The sequence below is a fragment of the Pelodiscus sinensis genome, unplaced genomic scaffold, assembly GCF_049634645.1.
Source record: "Pelodiscus sinensis isolate JC-2024 unplaced genomic scaffold, ASM4963464v1 ctg34, whole genome shotgun sequence".
NCBI classification, from domain to species: domain Eukaryota; kingdom Metazoa; phylum Chordata; order Testudines; family Trionychidae; genus Pelodiscus; species Pelodiscus sinensis.
The window spans coordinates 3,585,506-3,602,376 of NW_027465849.1; the positions used below are offsets into that span (position 1 = coordinate 3,585,506).

Genomic DNA, 16,871 nt, shown 5'->3' on the forward strand with positions numbered 1-16,871 from the left:
GTTGAGGGGAGGGATAGCTCAGTGGTTTGAGCATTGACCTGCTAAACACAGGGTTGTGAGTTCAAACCTTGCAGAGGCCATTTAGGGATTTGGAGCAAAAATTTGTCAGGGATGGTACTTGGTCCTGCTGTGAAGGCAGGGGACTGGACTCAATGACTTTTCAAGGTCCCTTCCAGCTCTAGGAGATAGGCAATCTCCATTAATTTAGGACAATAGTTGGAGGAGGACACTGGATTTGTTTCTGGGTAAACAGAGGCGAGACAATAGACTGAGCACCAAGCACCCCTGGCTGTGGGTGATGCTCCTTGAAGGTGCTCACAATGCAACTAGGCAGTTTCAGTATTTGGATGTCAATAGGATCCATGACTAGAATGGGTCTGATCATGACTAATTTGGGTGTGAGCAGGCCTGGGTTCATCCGCATCTGGAGCAGAGATTTCCCATCAGGCCATGCTTCTCTGCTTTCCTAAAATCATAGAGCTGGAAGAGACCTCAGGATTCATCAAGTCCAGCCCCCTGCCCAAGGCAGGACCAATCCCAACTTAATCATCCCAGCCAGGGCTTTGTCAAGCTGAGACTTAAACACCTCTAGGGATGGAGATTCCACCCCCTCCCTAGGGAACCCATCCCAGCGCTTCCCCACCCTCCTAGGGAAATAGCTTTTCCTAATATCCAACCCAGACCTTTCCCAGTGTAACTTGAGCCCATTGCTCCTTGTTCTGCCATCCCTCGCTACTGTGAACAGCCTCTCTCCATCCTCTTTGGAACCTCCCTTCAGGAAGTTGCAGGCTGCTATCAAATCCCCCCTCACTCATCTCTTCTGCAGACTAAACAAACCCAAGTCCCTCAGCCTCTCCTCATAGGTCATATGCTCCATCCCCCTAATCATTTTGGTCACCCTCCGCTGGTCCCTCTCCAATGCGTCCACATCCTTTCTGTAGTGGGGGGCCCAGAACTGGACACAATACTCCAGATGTGGCCTCCCCAGAGCCGAATAAAGGGGAATAATGACATCTCTGGATCTGCTGCCAATGCTTCTCCTAACGCACCCTAATATGCCATTAGCCTTCTTGGCTACAAGGGCACACTGTTGACTCATATCCAGCTTCTCATCCACTGGAATCCCCAGGGTCCTTTTCTGCAGAACTGCTACTTAGCCAGTCGGTCCCCACCCTGTAACAATACTTGGGATTCTTCCATCCCAAGTGCAGGACTCTGCACTTGTCCTTGTTGAACCTCATCAGAGGCCCAATCCTCTAATCTGTCCAGGTCACTCTGGACCCTATCCCTGCCCTCCAGCGTATCTACCAGAGGAGGCGGTGAAGGCTAGGACTATAATAGAGTTTAAAGAGAAGCTAGATAATTTAATGGAGGTTAAGTCCATAAAAGGCTATTAGCCAGGGGATAAAATGGTGTCCTTGGCCTCTGTTTGTCAGAGGCTGGAGAGGGATGGCAGGAGACAAATCACTTGATCGTTGTATTCAGTCCACCCTCTCTGGGGCAGCTGGTGCTGGCCACTGTCGGCAGACAGGCTACTGGGCTAGATGGACCTTTGGTCTGACCCAGTACGGCCGTTCTTATGTTCTTATGAATGTACATCACTCAAAGGTGGTTTGAGCGACTTATTTCATGTAACCCATCGATCTTCATGTCATGAGCCGCTGGTTCTGTTGATCTTACTCTGTTGTATGTATCGTGTGTGTGTGTAAAATTAGACACATGGAGTGGGGAATACTTTGTGAGTTTCAAATGTGTGAGTGGGAGACAAGGAGGGTGTTGCCTGCAACTTCTAGATGAGCCACCTTTAAACAATCTTTTGTCCTTCAGTCTGAGCAGTGGTTGGTAGGGAGTGGCCTCACCTTAACAAAAGGAAAAGGAAAGCAGAGGCCCGGGTCTTTTGGCTGGGCTGCACCTGAAGGAAGGGGCCAGGGACCTCAGGGTGGGGAAGAGCGCCCTGGTTTGGAGGAGCAGCTGGAAAAGAAGTTTTAGGGTAAGTTTGATGAAGTTTGTACTGAGGTGTCAGTGGAGAATTAGCCAAGCGGTTTTGTGTCTTTTGATTCGTAACCTACTTTGCTCTGCCTGTTCTCACTTCTAACCACTTAAATCCGACTGCTTCCACTTAATAGAATGAATCATTTTATTTTCTATCAAACCCAGTGTCATTAATTGTTACCTGGGGGGGGGGGGCAACCAATGTGCACCTTCCCCCTTTCATTGTTAAAGGGGACTGACCTAATTCTTTGGGGGTTGATCCCATCTGGGGAGTGCTACCTTAGGAAGGTGGTTCAATGTCTGTGCTGCTTCTCGGTGGGGACAGGGACCTCAGCTCGGGTCTTTGGCTGGGGGAGACCAATGGAGCGGACCCAGCAGCACCGGGCGGTGAGGAGTCCCAGAGAACGGGAAGTGAGTGGCCGTGGCCGTGGCCGTGTCAGCATCCTGAGGGGTCGTCTGTGACCTCACCCCATCACATAAGCATCCCAGGGAATCCTGCCCATCAGTTTTCTGAGGGAGTCGAAGTCTGCTTTTCTGAAGTCCAGGGTGTGTGTTTTGCTACTCTCCTTTCTTCCTTTGGTCAGGATCCGGAAATCGACCATGGTGCCCAGGTTGTCACCCACCTCTACTTCCCCTCCTAGTTCCTCCCTGTGTGTGAGCAGCAGGTCAAGCTGCACACGGCCGCTGGTCAGTATCCCAGAGTTCAGTGCGGTTCCTGCTTTGCAAGAGCTGGTCTCCATGCTGGATGCTAATGGAGAAATCTCTTTGTTCTGTCTTCCTTGAAGATGAGCCTGGGGTGTTTCTTTAATTCTATCCCCTTGTCTGAAGGGGCTTAGGTGGGTCTTCCCTGGCCTTTTCCTTGCAGTTGTCTTTGATTCAAGTAGAGGCCTGGGGAAGGGGGATGGCTTTCTATGAGTGTCCCTCCCTGGCTCCCCAAGAACACAGAGCTGGTAAGTAACAATTGTCAGCATGTGGTGTTGTCTGGTTTAGGTAGGGCTGCTTGTCTGTAACTCCAAGGCCGCCTTGGTCTGGCACCAATCTCTTTTCCTTAGGGCTCATTTTCACTCCTCCTTTGGCCATCTGGACGCTGAGGAGACCTTGGAGTTTTATCTCTTTCTCCAAAGCTTCGTATTCCTTGCCCGTTCACTCCCCCCACGCCCCAAGGACTACATAATTGCTTCATGTAGGCGGAGGGATAGAATTGCCTTTGTAAGGTTCCAGTTCGAATCTCCACTCTTGTTAGTACAAAACTTCAGTTATTTAGTACGGCTCTTTTACCCCACAGCCTGCATTCCAGTTAGCCCGAGGCCTAACAGTGTGGTCTTGCTGAGTCGCAGAGGTTCTTCTGGTCTCTTTCTGTCTTGACGTTAGATACAGACACAAACAGTCTGCTTGATGCTTCTTTAAAACTAATAAAAGAAAAGAAAGTTCTTCTTCACACAGCGTGTAGTCAACCTGTGGAACTCCTTGCCGGAGGAGGCTGTGAAGGCTAGGACTATAACAGAATTTAAAGAGAAGCTAGATAATTTCATGGAGGTTAGATCCATAAAAGGCTATTAGCCAGGGGATAAAATGGTATCCTTGGCCTCTGTTTGTCAGAGGCTGGAGAGAGATGGCAGGAGACAAATCGCTTGATCGTTGTCTTCGGTCCACCCTCTCTGGGGCACCTGGTGTTGGCCACTGTTGGTAGACAGGATACTGGGCTAGAAGGACCTTTGGTCTGACCCAGTACGGCCGTTCTTATGTTCTTTACCGACGGCCTGAAAGAATAGCCAGAGAGGGGCGTTCGGCGGGGTTACAGGCATTTAACATTTATTCTTACGCTACCCATTAAGCACAATACATAAAACATCTTAGCCTTGTCTCAACCCAGCCATCTCTGCCCCAGGGCATGTTGGGTAAACCTGGCCAATGGCTTAGCTTAGCCCCGTTAGCCTATATCTCTCCTGATGTCTCTGTTTCTCCAGAGCTCGCGGACCTCCTCTGCAGCACCCTGGGCTCCTACCCCGACGGCCTGCCGGTGGTCAGCCTGAGGAAAGCCATGTGGCAGCAGCACGGGGTGAACCTGGAGCAGTACAGCCAGCAACGGGGATTTCTGAACACCCTGGACTATCTGACCACGCTGGATGAGGTCAGACTGCAGGGGCTGGAGAGAGGGGACAGTTGTCTTGTCAAGCTTCACACAGGTGAGGAGAAAGGGCTGGAGTCCAGGCGTCAGGGCTGACCAAGTCCTGGTTAAGTATGAGGGCATTTTATCCCACCGCTGACACCAATGGACATCTTGCAGCTTCCTCGGAGGCCCACTTGCGTGTGTGGGCTTGGGTTCCTACTGGTGGTTTTTGGGCTTAACTAAGGTGTCCGGGATGAAACGCTACCACCTGGAGGCAGCATGAGGAACCCTTGTCTGTGACATAGTTAGGGCGACACGGTGTCAGTCTAGATGGCGTATTGTGTGTGTCGACGGTTACTGGCTTCCAGGAGCTGTCCCGCCATGCCCTTCCCTGCTAGTCCAATGGTCACAAGCGCTGCTGGTGAGGACACGCACCGACAATACAAGGAACCAAGTTCCATTTAATAGCCACGGTGCCCATGTGCCGACCGAATTTTATAGTGGCGTCGTGGCCTTCGGCGCATCTAGAGTCAAACCAAATTGAAGTTTATTTGACTGAGCGTGTGGCAGATTCAAAGAAGGGCTTGCAAACGTGAGATTGCAGGGAAAAGCAACCCATAACATGCCACTTCGGCCTCTGGTTTGTTAGCAGACAGGACAAGAATGTGTTAAGATATTTCTCACCCGAAACCTCGGCCCCTACGACGCTTGGCCGGCCCAGAGAGCTGGGATTTCTGGAGGCACTCCTGCTGTCAAAGTAATGGAGATCATCTCGGGCCCATTTCTTCTCTTGTAGGGCGGGTCTACACTTGAAGCCAGCCGGGCGGTGCTCACATCCCCAAGCAATGTGGTTGAGCGGGCTTAACTTTCTGGCTGTTATAATCCCCCATTTGTGTTCCTCTTTCACGAACCAGGCCTTTCAATATAGTTCGCTTTTGTTTTGGTAAATGCCGGGGCTTGTACCAGCCCTGGACTGTAAACAGGGTAGGGTTGGATCGAAAGATGCTGATGGATTTGCTCTGTTTTGGGCTAGTTGAGGCCCACCCTGCCTCGGGCGCGGGTGGGGAGACCCGTTTCACCTCCAGCTGTTTTGGAACCGAATAGCCTGTCTTTCTAGGTGTCTCTTAAACTCTTTCCCATGCCAACACAACATGCTAGCCATGAGCGTACGCCAGACCTTTGCCTTCTGCCACATGCTCCCTTCGGAGCCTATCGCTTCCGTACGGTTTTTATACCTGTCTGGGCAGGTCTGTGCCACCTTCCCCAGTGCAGTGGCCTCTCCTGCGGCACCAGGCGTCCCTGCCACAAGGCAAGGCCTCCTGCCCTCAGGAACGGACACCGGGTGTGTGGTGGGAGATGCCGTTTGATCAGGGCGGCTCAGCTGTAGAGGAGGATGGGGGGAGGGCTTGACATACGCTGGTGACTTTTCTGAATGGAAAGATTTACAATTTTTTTTTTTACATGCAAACTTGAAATTTTCTGTGCAAGGCTTGGGCAGAAACAACTTTTTCCATCTTTTTCTCTTGGACGGACGGGTCTGTTTCTCGTTTTTGTTATGAAAATAAGTTGTTTTCTGCTGGTTTGTTGCCAAAATGACTTTTAACCTTCCATTTTTGTCTTTTTTTGTTGTTTCTCTTCCCTTTTTATCTCTCTCCTCCTGTTTCTTTTTTCCCTGCCCCTTTATTGCTGTTTTTCTTCCCGCCTTCCCAGCAGGATCTGCGCCCAGGCCGCCACCTCTGGATCCCGCTGGGTTTCCTTCATCCGAGCTCTGGCTCGGCCCCCCCACCAGCGCCACCCCCACTACAGCCCCGGATCTTGCTCTACCGCCCATGGCTGCTGCCTGCCTGGATCCCACCAGCGTGCCACCGGCATCAACCACAAAGCCAGGTGAGGCCTGGGGGGAGGGGCTGCTGCCCACCCTAGGGGAGGCTGGCTAGTTAGGATCCTACATGTGGGAAGCACTGGTTCTCGGCCCGGCTGAGCAGGGAGGCCGAGGGCTGGATCAGACCCAAAGGCTGCTTCCTCCATGTCCTACCCTAAGGAGGCAGTGTCCCAGTGCATGCTGGGAAAACTTGATCAATGGCCTGTTAGTATCCTGCTGTCCAAATGTCTCTGTTCCAGGGGATGCTGGGAAAACCTGGCCTATGGGCGGCCATACCCTACTGCCCAGCCATCTCTGCCCTGGTGCATGCTGGGAAAACCTGGCCTATGGGCGGCCGTACCCTACTGCCCAGCCATCTCTGCCCTGGTGCATGCTGCGAAAACCTGGCCTATGGGCGGCCATACCCCACTGTCCATCCATCTCTGTCCTGGTGCATGCTGGGAAAACCTGGCCTATGGGCAGCCATACCCTACTGCCCAGCTGTCTCTGCCCTGGTGCATGCTGGGAAAACCTGGGCTATGGGCGGCCATACCCCACTGTCCATCCATCTCTGCCCTGGTGCATGCTGGGATAACCTGGCCTATGGCCGGCCATACCCTACTGTCTGTCTGTCTCTGCCCTGGTGCATGCTGGGAAAACATGGCCAATACCCCCCACACAGTCTCTGTGGGTGGTGGTTTCCAAGGGTTTATGTTTGGGGTCTCCCCTTCCTGACGCTCAGCCCTGCCCTCTCCCCCTCTCTGCAGACTTGAGTGAATTCCAGGCCCATGTCTCTCGCACCCTGAGCCGCCATCCCAAGGGCATGAGGGTGAAGCAGCTGGTGAAGGCCCTGCTGAAGGAGCACGGGGTGGACCTGCTGGAGATCAGCCAGGACAGGGGATACTGGGGGGTTGTGTCGTTCCTCCAGGGGGTGCCGGGCATCGAACTCTGGAACCCGGAGAAGGGAGAGAAGTGCCGCGCCGTGAGCAGTGTCTTTAAGAAGGGTAGGTGTGTGTGGGGGGGGGGGACTTCCTGTGGGGCTGCCTGGGCCCCGCCCGCTTCCTGAGTGGGGTGAGCCCTCACACTGGCCTCTCCGCACCCAGCTGTGTCTGCCCCAGTGCATGCTGGGAAAACATGGCCAGTAGGCTGTCTGTTTCTTGCTGCCCAGTATTGGTCGGAGTGTCTCTGTCTTGCCAGATGTCGCGGACCCCCTTCCACTACTCCAGAGCACCCTTGGCTCCTACCCCCATGGCCTGCGGGTCTTGAGGCTGAAGAAGGTCATGTGGCAGCAGCACGGGGTGAACCTGGAGGAGTTCAGCCAGCGGCAGGGATATCTGAACACCCTGGACTATTTGACCAGCCTGCGTGGGATCGTGCTGCAGGGGCTGGAAAGAAAGGAAAAGTGTCTTGTCAAACTTCATACAGGTGAGGAGAGAGGGATGGAATCCAGGCGTCAGGGCTGACCTGGTCTTCTCCAGGTTATCCCACCGCTGACACCAATGGTCGTCCTGCACCTTCCTCTGAGATCTAATAGACTTTCTAGCCCTTTGGGCTCCCTCCCCACTGCGAAATTTCACCTGCAATGGACCTTGCTACTGCCGTCACGCACCACCTTCCCTCCCCAAGAATAGAGGCCCTGGTGCATTGTGGGAGATGTAGTCTGACCAGAGAGCCTGGGCTGTAGAGGAGAATAGGAGACCTGCAGCTTCTGAACTACAACTCCCATAAGGTACCAGAGTGACTTTTCTACATTGAAATAGCTCGGCTTTTTTACTGAAAACTTGACATTTCCTCTGGAAACTTTGGACCTGTGGAACTTTGTGAGTCCTTTTCGCGTTTTCTTGACAAAAGCAACTTTATTTTTGCCTTTTGACGGCATCCATTTTTCTTCTGATTTTTGGCAAAAGTGAGGTATTTCCCTCAGTATCTTTTTTGACAAAAGTGACTTTTAAATTTGACGTTAATGAGGAAAAACCACTTTTTCCCTGTTCTGGTTTTTTTGACAAAAGCAACTCTTTTTTTTTTCTCACATTGCCTGAACCAAAATGGCCTTTTTTCCCTGCAACATTTTTTTGACGCAAACCATTTTTTCCTCGTTTTCCCCCTCTCTCTTTTGACACGAGTCTTATTAACAAAAGCAATCCTCCCTTCTCCCCGCTGGATTTTTTGGCTCTTGTCTTCCTCAGCATCCTTCACAAATAGCGACTTCTTTTTGTTCCCTCAGGCCTGGTGCATGCTTAAAAAGTCAGCCCATTGAGCTCGGCTGCTCAGGGCTATGAACAAACCTATCTCTAGAGCCCTGTAACTTTGTTGCGTTAACCTTGGCGCCAGCTTCACTGGGCCAAGGATGAATGGGTCTGTTGACACAGCTTCTGTTAATCGGGGAGCTGAGTTCCTCTAGTGCCGGCGTCTACGCGGTGGGGTCGCAGCGGCAGAAATGCGCCCTCGGGACGTGGCCTCGGGAGTTTTCTGACAGAATCGAGGGTTTGGGGTTCTGTTTTTCGTGCTGATGTCTGACGAAAGCCTCCATTCCTCACAAAGGGTATGTCTACACTACCCCGCTAGTTCGAACTAGCGGGGTAATGTATGCATACCGCACTTGCTAATGAAGCCCGGGATTTGAATTTCCCGGGCTTCATTAGCATAAGCGGGGAGCCGCCATTTTTAAATCCCCGCTGCTTCGAACCCCGTGTAGCGCGGCTACACGGGGCTCGAACTAGGGTCCTATTCCGAACTACCGTTACTCCTCGTGAACCCACGGGGTTCGAAGCAGCGGGGATTTAAAAATGGCGGCTCCCCGCTTATGCTAATGAAGCCCGGGAAATTCAAATCCCGGGCTTCATTAGCAAGTGCGGTATGCATACATTACCCTCCTAGTTCGAACTAGGAGGGTAGTGTAGACATACCCAAAGAGAGGACCAAAGAAGCTTTCTACCAAACATCTCTCTCTCCCTCTCTCTCTTTTTTTTTGTTATTTTGGCAAACGTATTGCTTATTTTCCCCATCTTTTTGGCCCCACATGTGGCAGGAAGGGAGGAGGGGCCAGCTGGGCTGGTGAGGGATAGCCATGTCGGGGGGCAGGAGTTGGGGGGGGGCATGCTGGGGAGGGGGGGTGTCCTTGTCCTTTTACTCCCGCTGAGGTGTTCTTTTTTCTTCTCCCCTCCTTTTAGGTGTTGCTGTGAGGGCCCCTGCCCCACCGCCGCCCCCGGACCCCGCTTGCCCTTCAGCCTGGCCCACCAGCAGCCCCCTGCCCGCCACCCCCGCCAACTCCTCGCAGCCTGGCGCCGAGGCGCTGCCGGGAGCCGCGGGGGAGCCTCCGGGTGAGCCGCTCAGGCAGCCCCTCAACATGGCTGCCACCTGTGGGGAACGAGCCCAGGGGCCCAAGCCAGGCCCCCCCCAGTGCCACAGAGCCTGAGCACCCGTTTGCCCCCGAGGGTAGGGCTCGGTGGGGCTCGGAGGCTGGTCTTGTGCCCTGCCCCATAGATTCTCCCAGTGATGGGCAAGGGGAGGGAGGGAGATGGCTCTGTGGGGCTGTGTTGGGGTGGGTTGGGGGTGTAAGTGCCATTGGCATTTGTGGGGAAGCTGCGGGGGGGGGGGGTGTCATTTGTGGGAATGGAGGGGGATAAAGTGGAGGGGCAAATGTGGGAGCAGGCTGGTGAGGGGGGCTGTGGCGGGGGGTGTTCCTGAGGAGCGGGGGATGGAAGGAGCGTGTGGCCGGGCAGAGGAGTTGGCTGAGGGGACACATGAGTGGCAGACCATAGGGGGTGGGAGGCGCGGCGTGTGGGGTCCCCCACGGCGGGATCCTGACCCCCCTCGCCCCCCACTCTCTGCAGCCTTGGCCGAGGTGGCGGCCTGGGCGGAGGAGGTGCTGGGACGCTTCCCGCTGGGGCTGAAGGTGGCCAAGCTGAAGGAGGTGCTGCGGCGGGAGCGCGGGCTGGACCTGGAGGCGCTGAGCCGCCAATGGGGCAGCGGGGACGCCCTGGGCCTGCTCCAGGCTCTGCCCCACCTCTGGCTGCAGGACCCGGGCCGGGGCGACGCCTGCCTGGCCCGGCTGGACCTGGGTAGGTGGGCACACGGCAGGGGGCCCACAGCGCCGGCCGGAAGGGCGGGGGTGAAAGGCAGGAGGGGGAGAGACGCAGCTGGGGGCGGGGGAAGGAGTCCTGAAGAGTAGGGCCTGGGCGTGTGCCCAGGGTATTGGGGTTCCCCATGGTGTGGGAGGGTGGGTATTGGGGTTCCCCATGGTGTGGGGGGTGGTTTCAGTGCACAGCCTGGGTTATGGGGTTCCTCGTGGTGGGGGAGGATGTAGCTGAGGGGGAAGGGCCGGGCATGGGGCAGCAGGGCCCTGCCTGGTGGCGACCCCTTGGGGGACTTGCTGTCACGCTACTGAGAGGCAGGTTTTCTTCCTCCTCAGCTGCTGCCCGTCACCCGCCCGCGTCCCCACCCCTCTCGGCAGGGCAGGACAGCGCGCCCCCGGACCCTGCCGCCCCCCTGCTGCCGGAGGAGCCTCATGGGATGGCCGAGCCAGATGGGATGGTGGGCATGATCCAGGAACTCCTGGCCCTCTACCCCTTCGGCCTGCGTGTGAAGAACCTCAAGAAGGTGCTGAAGGAAAAACACGGAGCCAGCCTGGAAGACTGGAGGAAGGCCAGGGGCTACGTGGACGCCGTGTCCTTCCTGCGGGACGTCCCGGGTCTGGTGCTCCGGGACCCACAGAAGAACAACAAATGTCTCGTGCAGCTCCAGAGAGGTAGAGAGCACAGCCCGGAGGCGGGGTCCGAAGCCCGGTGTCCCAGCTCTCATCCCCCCCCCCCCCTGCTCTAACCACTAGACCCTACGCCCCTCCCAAAGCTGGGGTCAGAACCCAGGTGTCCCAGCTCCCAGCCCCTTTGCTCTAACCCAGTGTTTCCCAATTTCATTTGGCCGAGGAACCCTTTTCAGCTTTTCAAAATGTCAAGGAACCCCTAGGTTTGTCAAGCAAAAAAAAAAAAAAAAAGCGGGGGCAGGGGAGGAGAGAGGGACCCACCAATTCATGAAATTCACATCCCTTCCCCAAGACACCCCCCCCCCGCATCTCCCTTCTGTGAGGCCTCATCCGCTCTGTTTCCCTCCTCTCCATCACTTGCTCTCCCCAGCCCTTATACCTGTCTCAACCTAGTGAGTGAGATGTGGGGTGGGAATGAGGGATTTGGGTGTGGGAAGGGGTGAGAAGTACAAGCTCTGGGAGGGAATTTGGATGCAGGAGACGGGGCTGTTGGCTCAGGGAGGGGGCTCTAGGCTGGGGAGTGTTGGGCTCAGGTGGAAGGTTGGGGTGCTGAGCAAGCCAGGGCTTGTGGATGTGAGGGTGAGGGGTTTGGGCTGGGTATGTGAGGGGCTCAGCGCAAGGAGGCTGTGAGTATGATGGGCTCAGGACACAGATTTGTGGTGTGTGGATGGTGGAGGAGTGTTGTGGCGGAAGACTGGGGGTGTGGGGGTGCAGGAGTTTGGGGATGTGAGAGGCTCAGGACAGGGGGTTCCAGTGTATGATAGGTTCAGGTTTGGGGTCTGGGGGGGTGCAGGAGTGTTATGATGCTGCGGCCAGATGGGGGCTTGGTCCCAATTGGGGGCTTGTTGGCCAGGCTTCATTTTTAAATAAAATATGATGTCAGACTCAAAAGGTTTTAGCATTGTCTTGATATGTGAGAGGGGTGAGGAACCTGTTTTGAGTCAAAGGTCACTGACCCACAGAAAAGTCAGTTGGGGCCACTCAAGTGAGATGCAAAAAACAAAAAAAAAGCTCCTCCAAAAACCCCCAAGCCTCACTAATGTGGTCCCAAATGTGCTGGTGGGGGTAGGGGACAGAGTCCTAGTGGGTGCTGGGGGGAGGGTGCTGCTGGGTGGAAGGATGCTGGCTCAGGTGGCAGGGTGCTGGGGCAAGGTGCTGGGACAGATAGGTGGCAGGGTGCTGGGGTCAGGGACATGGTCCTGCTGGGCACTAGGGTGACTGGCAGGGTGCTGGGACAAGGAACAGGGTGCTGCTGGGTGCTAGCGTGGATGGCAGGGGGCTGGGGCCAGGGCCAGGGTGGTGCTGAGTCCTGGGGTGTGAGGCAAGGTGCTGGGGCCAGGGCGGTGCTAGGGTGGATGGCAGGGCTGCCAAGGAGCAGGATAGGGATGGGGTGCAGGATCTGTGAGGGAGCTGGGGGGCGGAAGGGGACAAGGTCCGGGTGGTAGGTAGGGTGCAGAAGCAGGCTGGATGTAGGGTGTCTGGCTATGAGGGAGGGTGCGAGGAGGGGACTTGGGTAGGAGTTGGACCTCCCTGATCTGGCACCCTCTAGACCTGACTGGTCCCAGATGAGGAATTTTTGGACCAGGGGAGGTCATTTCAGGGCTCCTGGTCCCCCCCCCTCCCCACTAGGCTTCTTTGCACCTCTATCCCCTGCAACCGAACTGAGCTGCCCACCCCTGCTGGTTCCCTGCACTTCCCCCAAAACCATCCCTCACACTCCAAGGGAGCGCAGCACCAGTTCCCTGCAGCCCCTCCCAGCCCAGCTGAGCTGCCCGTCTGTTCTGTATGCCCTCCCCCATCCACCTCAGCCCAGCTGAGCCCGGCACTGGTTCCCTGCATGCCTCCCCCACAGCCCAGCTGAGCCCCGTCTCCCTGCACCTCCTTCAAGCCCCACAAAACTGCTGAGCCAAGAGCCTATTCCCTGCCCCTCCCTCCCCTTGAGTCTAGCCCCAGTTCCCGGCACCTCCCTCCTCCTGCAGCCAAACTGAGCTCTGAGCTCCACACACACACACCCCACCGCCCAGCCCAGCCCAGCCCAGCTCCCCGGACCTCCCCACTCTGCAACCCAGCTGAGCTCAATTTCCCTGCACCTTCCCCCAAACCATGTAGACATGCTGAGCCAGTGCTGATTCCCTGCCCCTGCCTTCCTCCCTCCCCGTGGCTGTGTCTACACTGGCGCGATCTTGCGCCAAAGCAGCCGCTCTTGTGCAAAAACTTGCTGCCTGTCTACACTGGCCGTGTGTTCTTGCGCAAGTACACTGACGTTCTCATGTATGAAATCAGGGCTTCTTCCGCAAGAACTACGATGCTCCCGCTCAGGAATAAGCCCTTTTGAGCAACTATTCTTGCGCAAGAGGCCAGTGTAGACAGGCAACATGAATTTCTTGAGCAAGGAAGCCCTGTGGCTAAAATGGCCATCGGCACTTTCTTGGGCAAGAGAGCGTCCACACTGCCATAGATGCTCTTGTGCAAAAGCACAGCTCGCACATGGAAGAGTGGACGTGTTCTTGCACAAGAAACAACCAGTGTAGACAAAGCCTAAGAGTTTCCTCACCTGAGCAAAATGAATTTTGTGTTGTGCACCAGTATTGAGCTCATGTGGCTTGTTTGGATGTGCCACCCAAGTTATTAATACATATTTTTAAACCTCGACCTTTTCCCTCTGCTGCCCCCCGACTCCTCACCTTCCTCTGCTGTCCTGACTCCTGCCCTTCTCACTGCCCTCAGCCCTCCTGCAACCTGCCCCCCCTCCACCAGCCCTTCTCTCCTCCCTGTGCCCACTTCTCCAGTAGCCATACTCTGCTCATGTGAGCTACCCCTCCTCATCCCCTCGTCTAACACCTCCCTCTACACACCTGCCCTGCCTCTCTCCTCTGGTGCTGGTCCCTCCCCTGCAGGTCTCTGCCCTTCTGCTTCACCCCAGAATCCCCTGGCACCTGCACCTTCTCTTACCCCTGCACCCTCCTGGTGCCTCCCCCTTCCCTCACTTCCCCTGCCCCCTTTGCTCCATTTTTCCCTGATGCCCACCCCCTCACCACCCTCTGCCCCCATTCCCCTCATGCCCCTGTGCCCTCTCACATGACTTTCTCCATCCCGGCCTTCCTCATGCCCACCGCTTCTTTCAAGCCTTCTCCCAGCACCTCCCCTCACCCCTCTAGCCCCCAATGCCCTTACCCTCTCCTCTCCCAGCATCACCCTGTCCCCCTCCCACTGACACCTCCCCTCTGCCCTTTTCCTCATTGTCTGCGCTTGGCCCCCTGCCATTTGTCTCTCCTCCACCCCTGTCCCTTTGGTGCCTTCCCCTCCCCCTTCTCCTCCGCCTCCGCACAAGCACCTTCCCCTCCCAGCCCTTCCCCTCTGCACAAGCCCCTTCCCTTCCCTTCCCTTCCCTTCCTTTCCCTCTCCCTCTCCCTCTCCCGTACCTTCTGCCTTCCACTTTGTGGGGCCAGAGTCTGTGCTCTGTCCCCGGGCTCCGAACCTACAACTCAGCCATGCGGCGCATCACAGCGCCCAGCAAGTTTAAAATCCCGGACTGTGACGTTACATCATGTCCAGGCGTCTCTCCACCCACTAGTCTGAGCACGCTGCGCAGGGCAGCAGCAGCCAGCCAGGGGGAGCTCGGGGAAGGTTGCGCACGGCAGGGACGGGTCCGGGGACGGGGGAGAGACGCTCTGGGGCCGGGCTGGGAGGACACGCGCGGGGGGTCGGGACCAGCTTTAGCTCCAAATATTGCGGGAGCATGGGCACCACAAGGCCACACAACTCGCCGCCCATGCCTCTGCTGGCTAGCCGGCTCTCTCTCTCTCTTTTTCAGAAGGGGCGGGGGAGCGCCAGCTCCTCGCGGAACCCCAGGGTTCCGCGGAGCACCAATTGGGAAACACTGCTCTAACCACTAGACCCCACTTCCCTCCCAAAGCTGGGGTCAGAACCCAGGTGTCCCAGCTCCCAGCCCCTTTGCTCTAACCATTAGACCCCACTCCCCTCCCAGAACCAGGGATGGACCCCAGGCGCCCTGGCTCCTTGCTCTAACTACTAGGAATCTGCCTAGCCCCACCATGGGAGCCCGACCAGCCCCCTGGGTTAAAGGTCAAAGGCAGCAAAAGGTCATGTCAATCGGGGGCTCGTTACCCTTGGCCCTGTTGCCGCTTCACCCCTCCCCGAAATGACCCCCGGGGGGGGGGGCGGTGTCTGTCATTGTGGGGTTAGGGGCAGGCCAGTGACTGCCCCATTCTGCCCTCTCCAGACTTTCCACCTCCCCACGCAGCGTCCTGTCCCGGGGGAGCAGCTGCCGACGTGCCCCTGGCCCCCGAGGGGTCTGAGAGCCGGGATGCCGGGGGCCGGGACCCGGAGCCTGCAGCTGCGCCGGAGAGAGGTTGGGGGACCGGAGAGCAAGTGTGAAAAATCAGGAGGCTTTGGGCTTTGGGGGTGGGGGGGGGGTAAATCCCCTAATATTGGGCGGTTTGGTTACCCTGGAGAGAGGGGCGGGGGCGGTGCTGGGCAAGGGGGGGTGGGCTAGTAGATTTTGTGGCCCCCTCTAGGCTGTGGTGTGGGGCCAAAAAGGAGGGGTTCAGTGTGTGGGAGGGGGCTGCTGGGAAGCAGGTTTAGGATGTGGGGGCTGGGGATGGAGGGAGCAGATCGGTGAGGGGGGCTGTGGAGGGGGGAGTTCCTCGGGGGTGGAGGATGGAAGGAGCGTGTGGCGGGGCAGAGAGGTTGGCTATGGGGCACATCACTGGCTGGCTGTGGGGAGCGGTGGGGGGGCAGCGGGGATGCCCTGGGCCTGCTCCAGGCTCTGCCCCACCTCTGGCTGCAGGACCCGGGCCAGGGCGACGCCTGCCTGGCCCGGCTGGACCTGGGTAGGTGGGCACGCGGCAGGGGGCCCACAGCGCCGGCCGGAGGGGCGGGGGTGAGAGGCAGGAGGGGGAGGGACGTAGCTGGGGGCGGGGGAAGGAGTCCTGAAGGGTAGGGCCTGGGCGTGTGCCCAGGGTATTGGGGTTCCCCATGGTGTGTGGGGGGGTGGGTATTGGGGTTCCCCATGGTGTGGGGGGTGGTTTCAGTGCACAGCCTGGGTTATGGGGTTCCTCGTGGTGGGGGAGGATGTAGCTGAGGGGGAAGGGCCAGGCATGGGGCAGCAGGGCCCTGCCTGGTGGCGACCCCGTGGGGGCCTTGCTGTCACGCTACTGAGGTTTTCTTCCTCCTCAGCTGCTGCCCGTCACCCGCCCGCGTCCCCACCCCTCTCGGCAGGGCAGGACAGCGCGCCCCCGGACCCTGCCGCCCCCCTGCTGCCGGCGGAGCCTCATGGGATGGCTGAGCCAGATGGGATAGTGGGCATGATCCAGGAAATCCTGGCCCTCCGTCCCTTTGGCCTGCTCGTGAAAAACCTCAAGAAGGTGCTGAAGGAAAAACACGGAGCCAGCCTGGAAGACTGGAGGAAGGCCAGGGGCTACGTGGACGCCGTGTCCTTCCTGCGGGACGTCCCGGGTCTGGTGCTCCGGGACCCACAGAAGAACAACAAATGTCTCGTGCAGCTCCAGAGAGGTAGGGAACACAGCCCGGTGTCCCAGTTCTCATCCCCCCCTGCTCTAACCACTAGACCCTACGCCCCTCCCAAAGCTGGGGTCAGAACCCAGGTGTCCTAGCTCCCAGCCCCTTTGCTCTAACCATTAGACCCCACTCCCCTCCCAGAACCAGGGATGGACCCCAGGCGCCCTGGCTCCTTGCTCTAACCACTAGGAATCTGCCTAGCCCCTCCATGGGAGCCTGACCAGCCCTCTGGGTTAAAGGTCAAAGGCAGCAACAGGTCATGTCAACCGGGGGCTCGTTACCCTTGGCCCTGTTGCCGCTTCACCCCTCCCCGAAATGACCCCGGGGGGGGGGGGGGCGGTGTCTGTCATTGTGGGGTTAGGAGCAGGCCAGTGACGGCCCCATTCTGCCCTCTCCAGACTTTCCACCTCCCCACGCAGCGTCCTGTCCCGGGGGAGCAGCTGCCGACGTGCCCCTGGCCCCCGAGGGGTCTGAGAGCCGGGACGCCGGGGGCCGGGACCCGGAGCCTGCAGCTGCGCCGGAGAGAGGTTGGGGGACCGGAGAGCAAGTGTGAAAAATCAGGAGGCTTTGGGCTTTGGGTGGCGGGGTGGGGTAAATCCCCTAAT

At 57.4% G+C, this 16,871-nt stretch overlaps 1 protein-coding gene across 1 annotated transcript in view; it reads left to right on the plus strand.

Annotated features, from left to right (window-relative positions):
• LOC102446569 (uncharacterized) overlaps positions 1-16,871 on the plus strand; it is a 30,103-nt gene that overhangs the window by 7,958 nt on the left and 5,274 nt on the right. The window contains exons 4-13 of the mRNA XM_075915029.1: positions 3,960-4,178; positions 5,816-5,989; positions 6,731-6,967; positions 7,161-7,388; positions 9,134-9,283; positions 9,797-10,024; positions 10,375-10,710; positions 14,969-15,097; positions 15,925-16,260; positions 16,665-16,793. Of these exons, the coding sequence (XP_075771144.1) occupies positions 3,960-4,178; positions 5,816-5,989; positions 6,731-6,967; positions 7,161-7,388; positions 9,134-9,283; positions 9,797-10,024; positions 10,375-10,710; positions 14,969-15,097; positions 15,925-16,260; positions 16,665-16,793 (2,166 nt within the window). The remainder of the gene's footprint in view (positions 1-3,959; positions 4,179-5,815; positions 5,990-6,730; positions 6,968-7,160; positions 7,389-9,133; positions 9,284-9,796; positions 10,025-10,374; positions 10,711-14,968; positions 15,098-15,924; positions 16,261-16,664; positions 16,794-16,871) is intronic.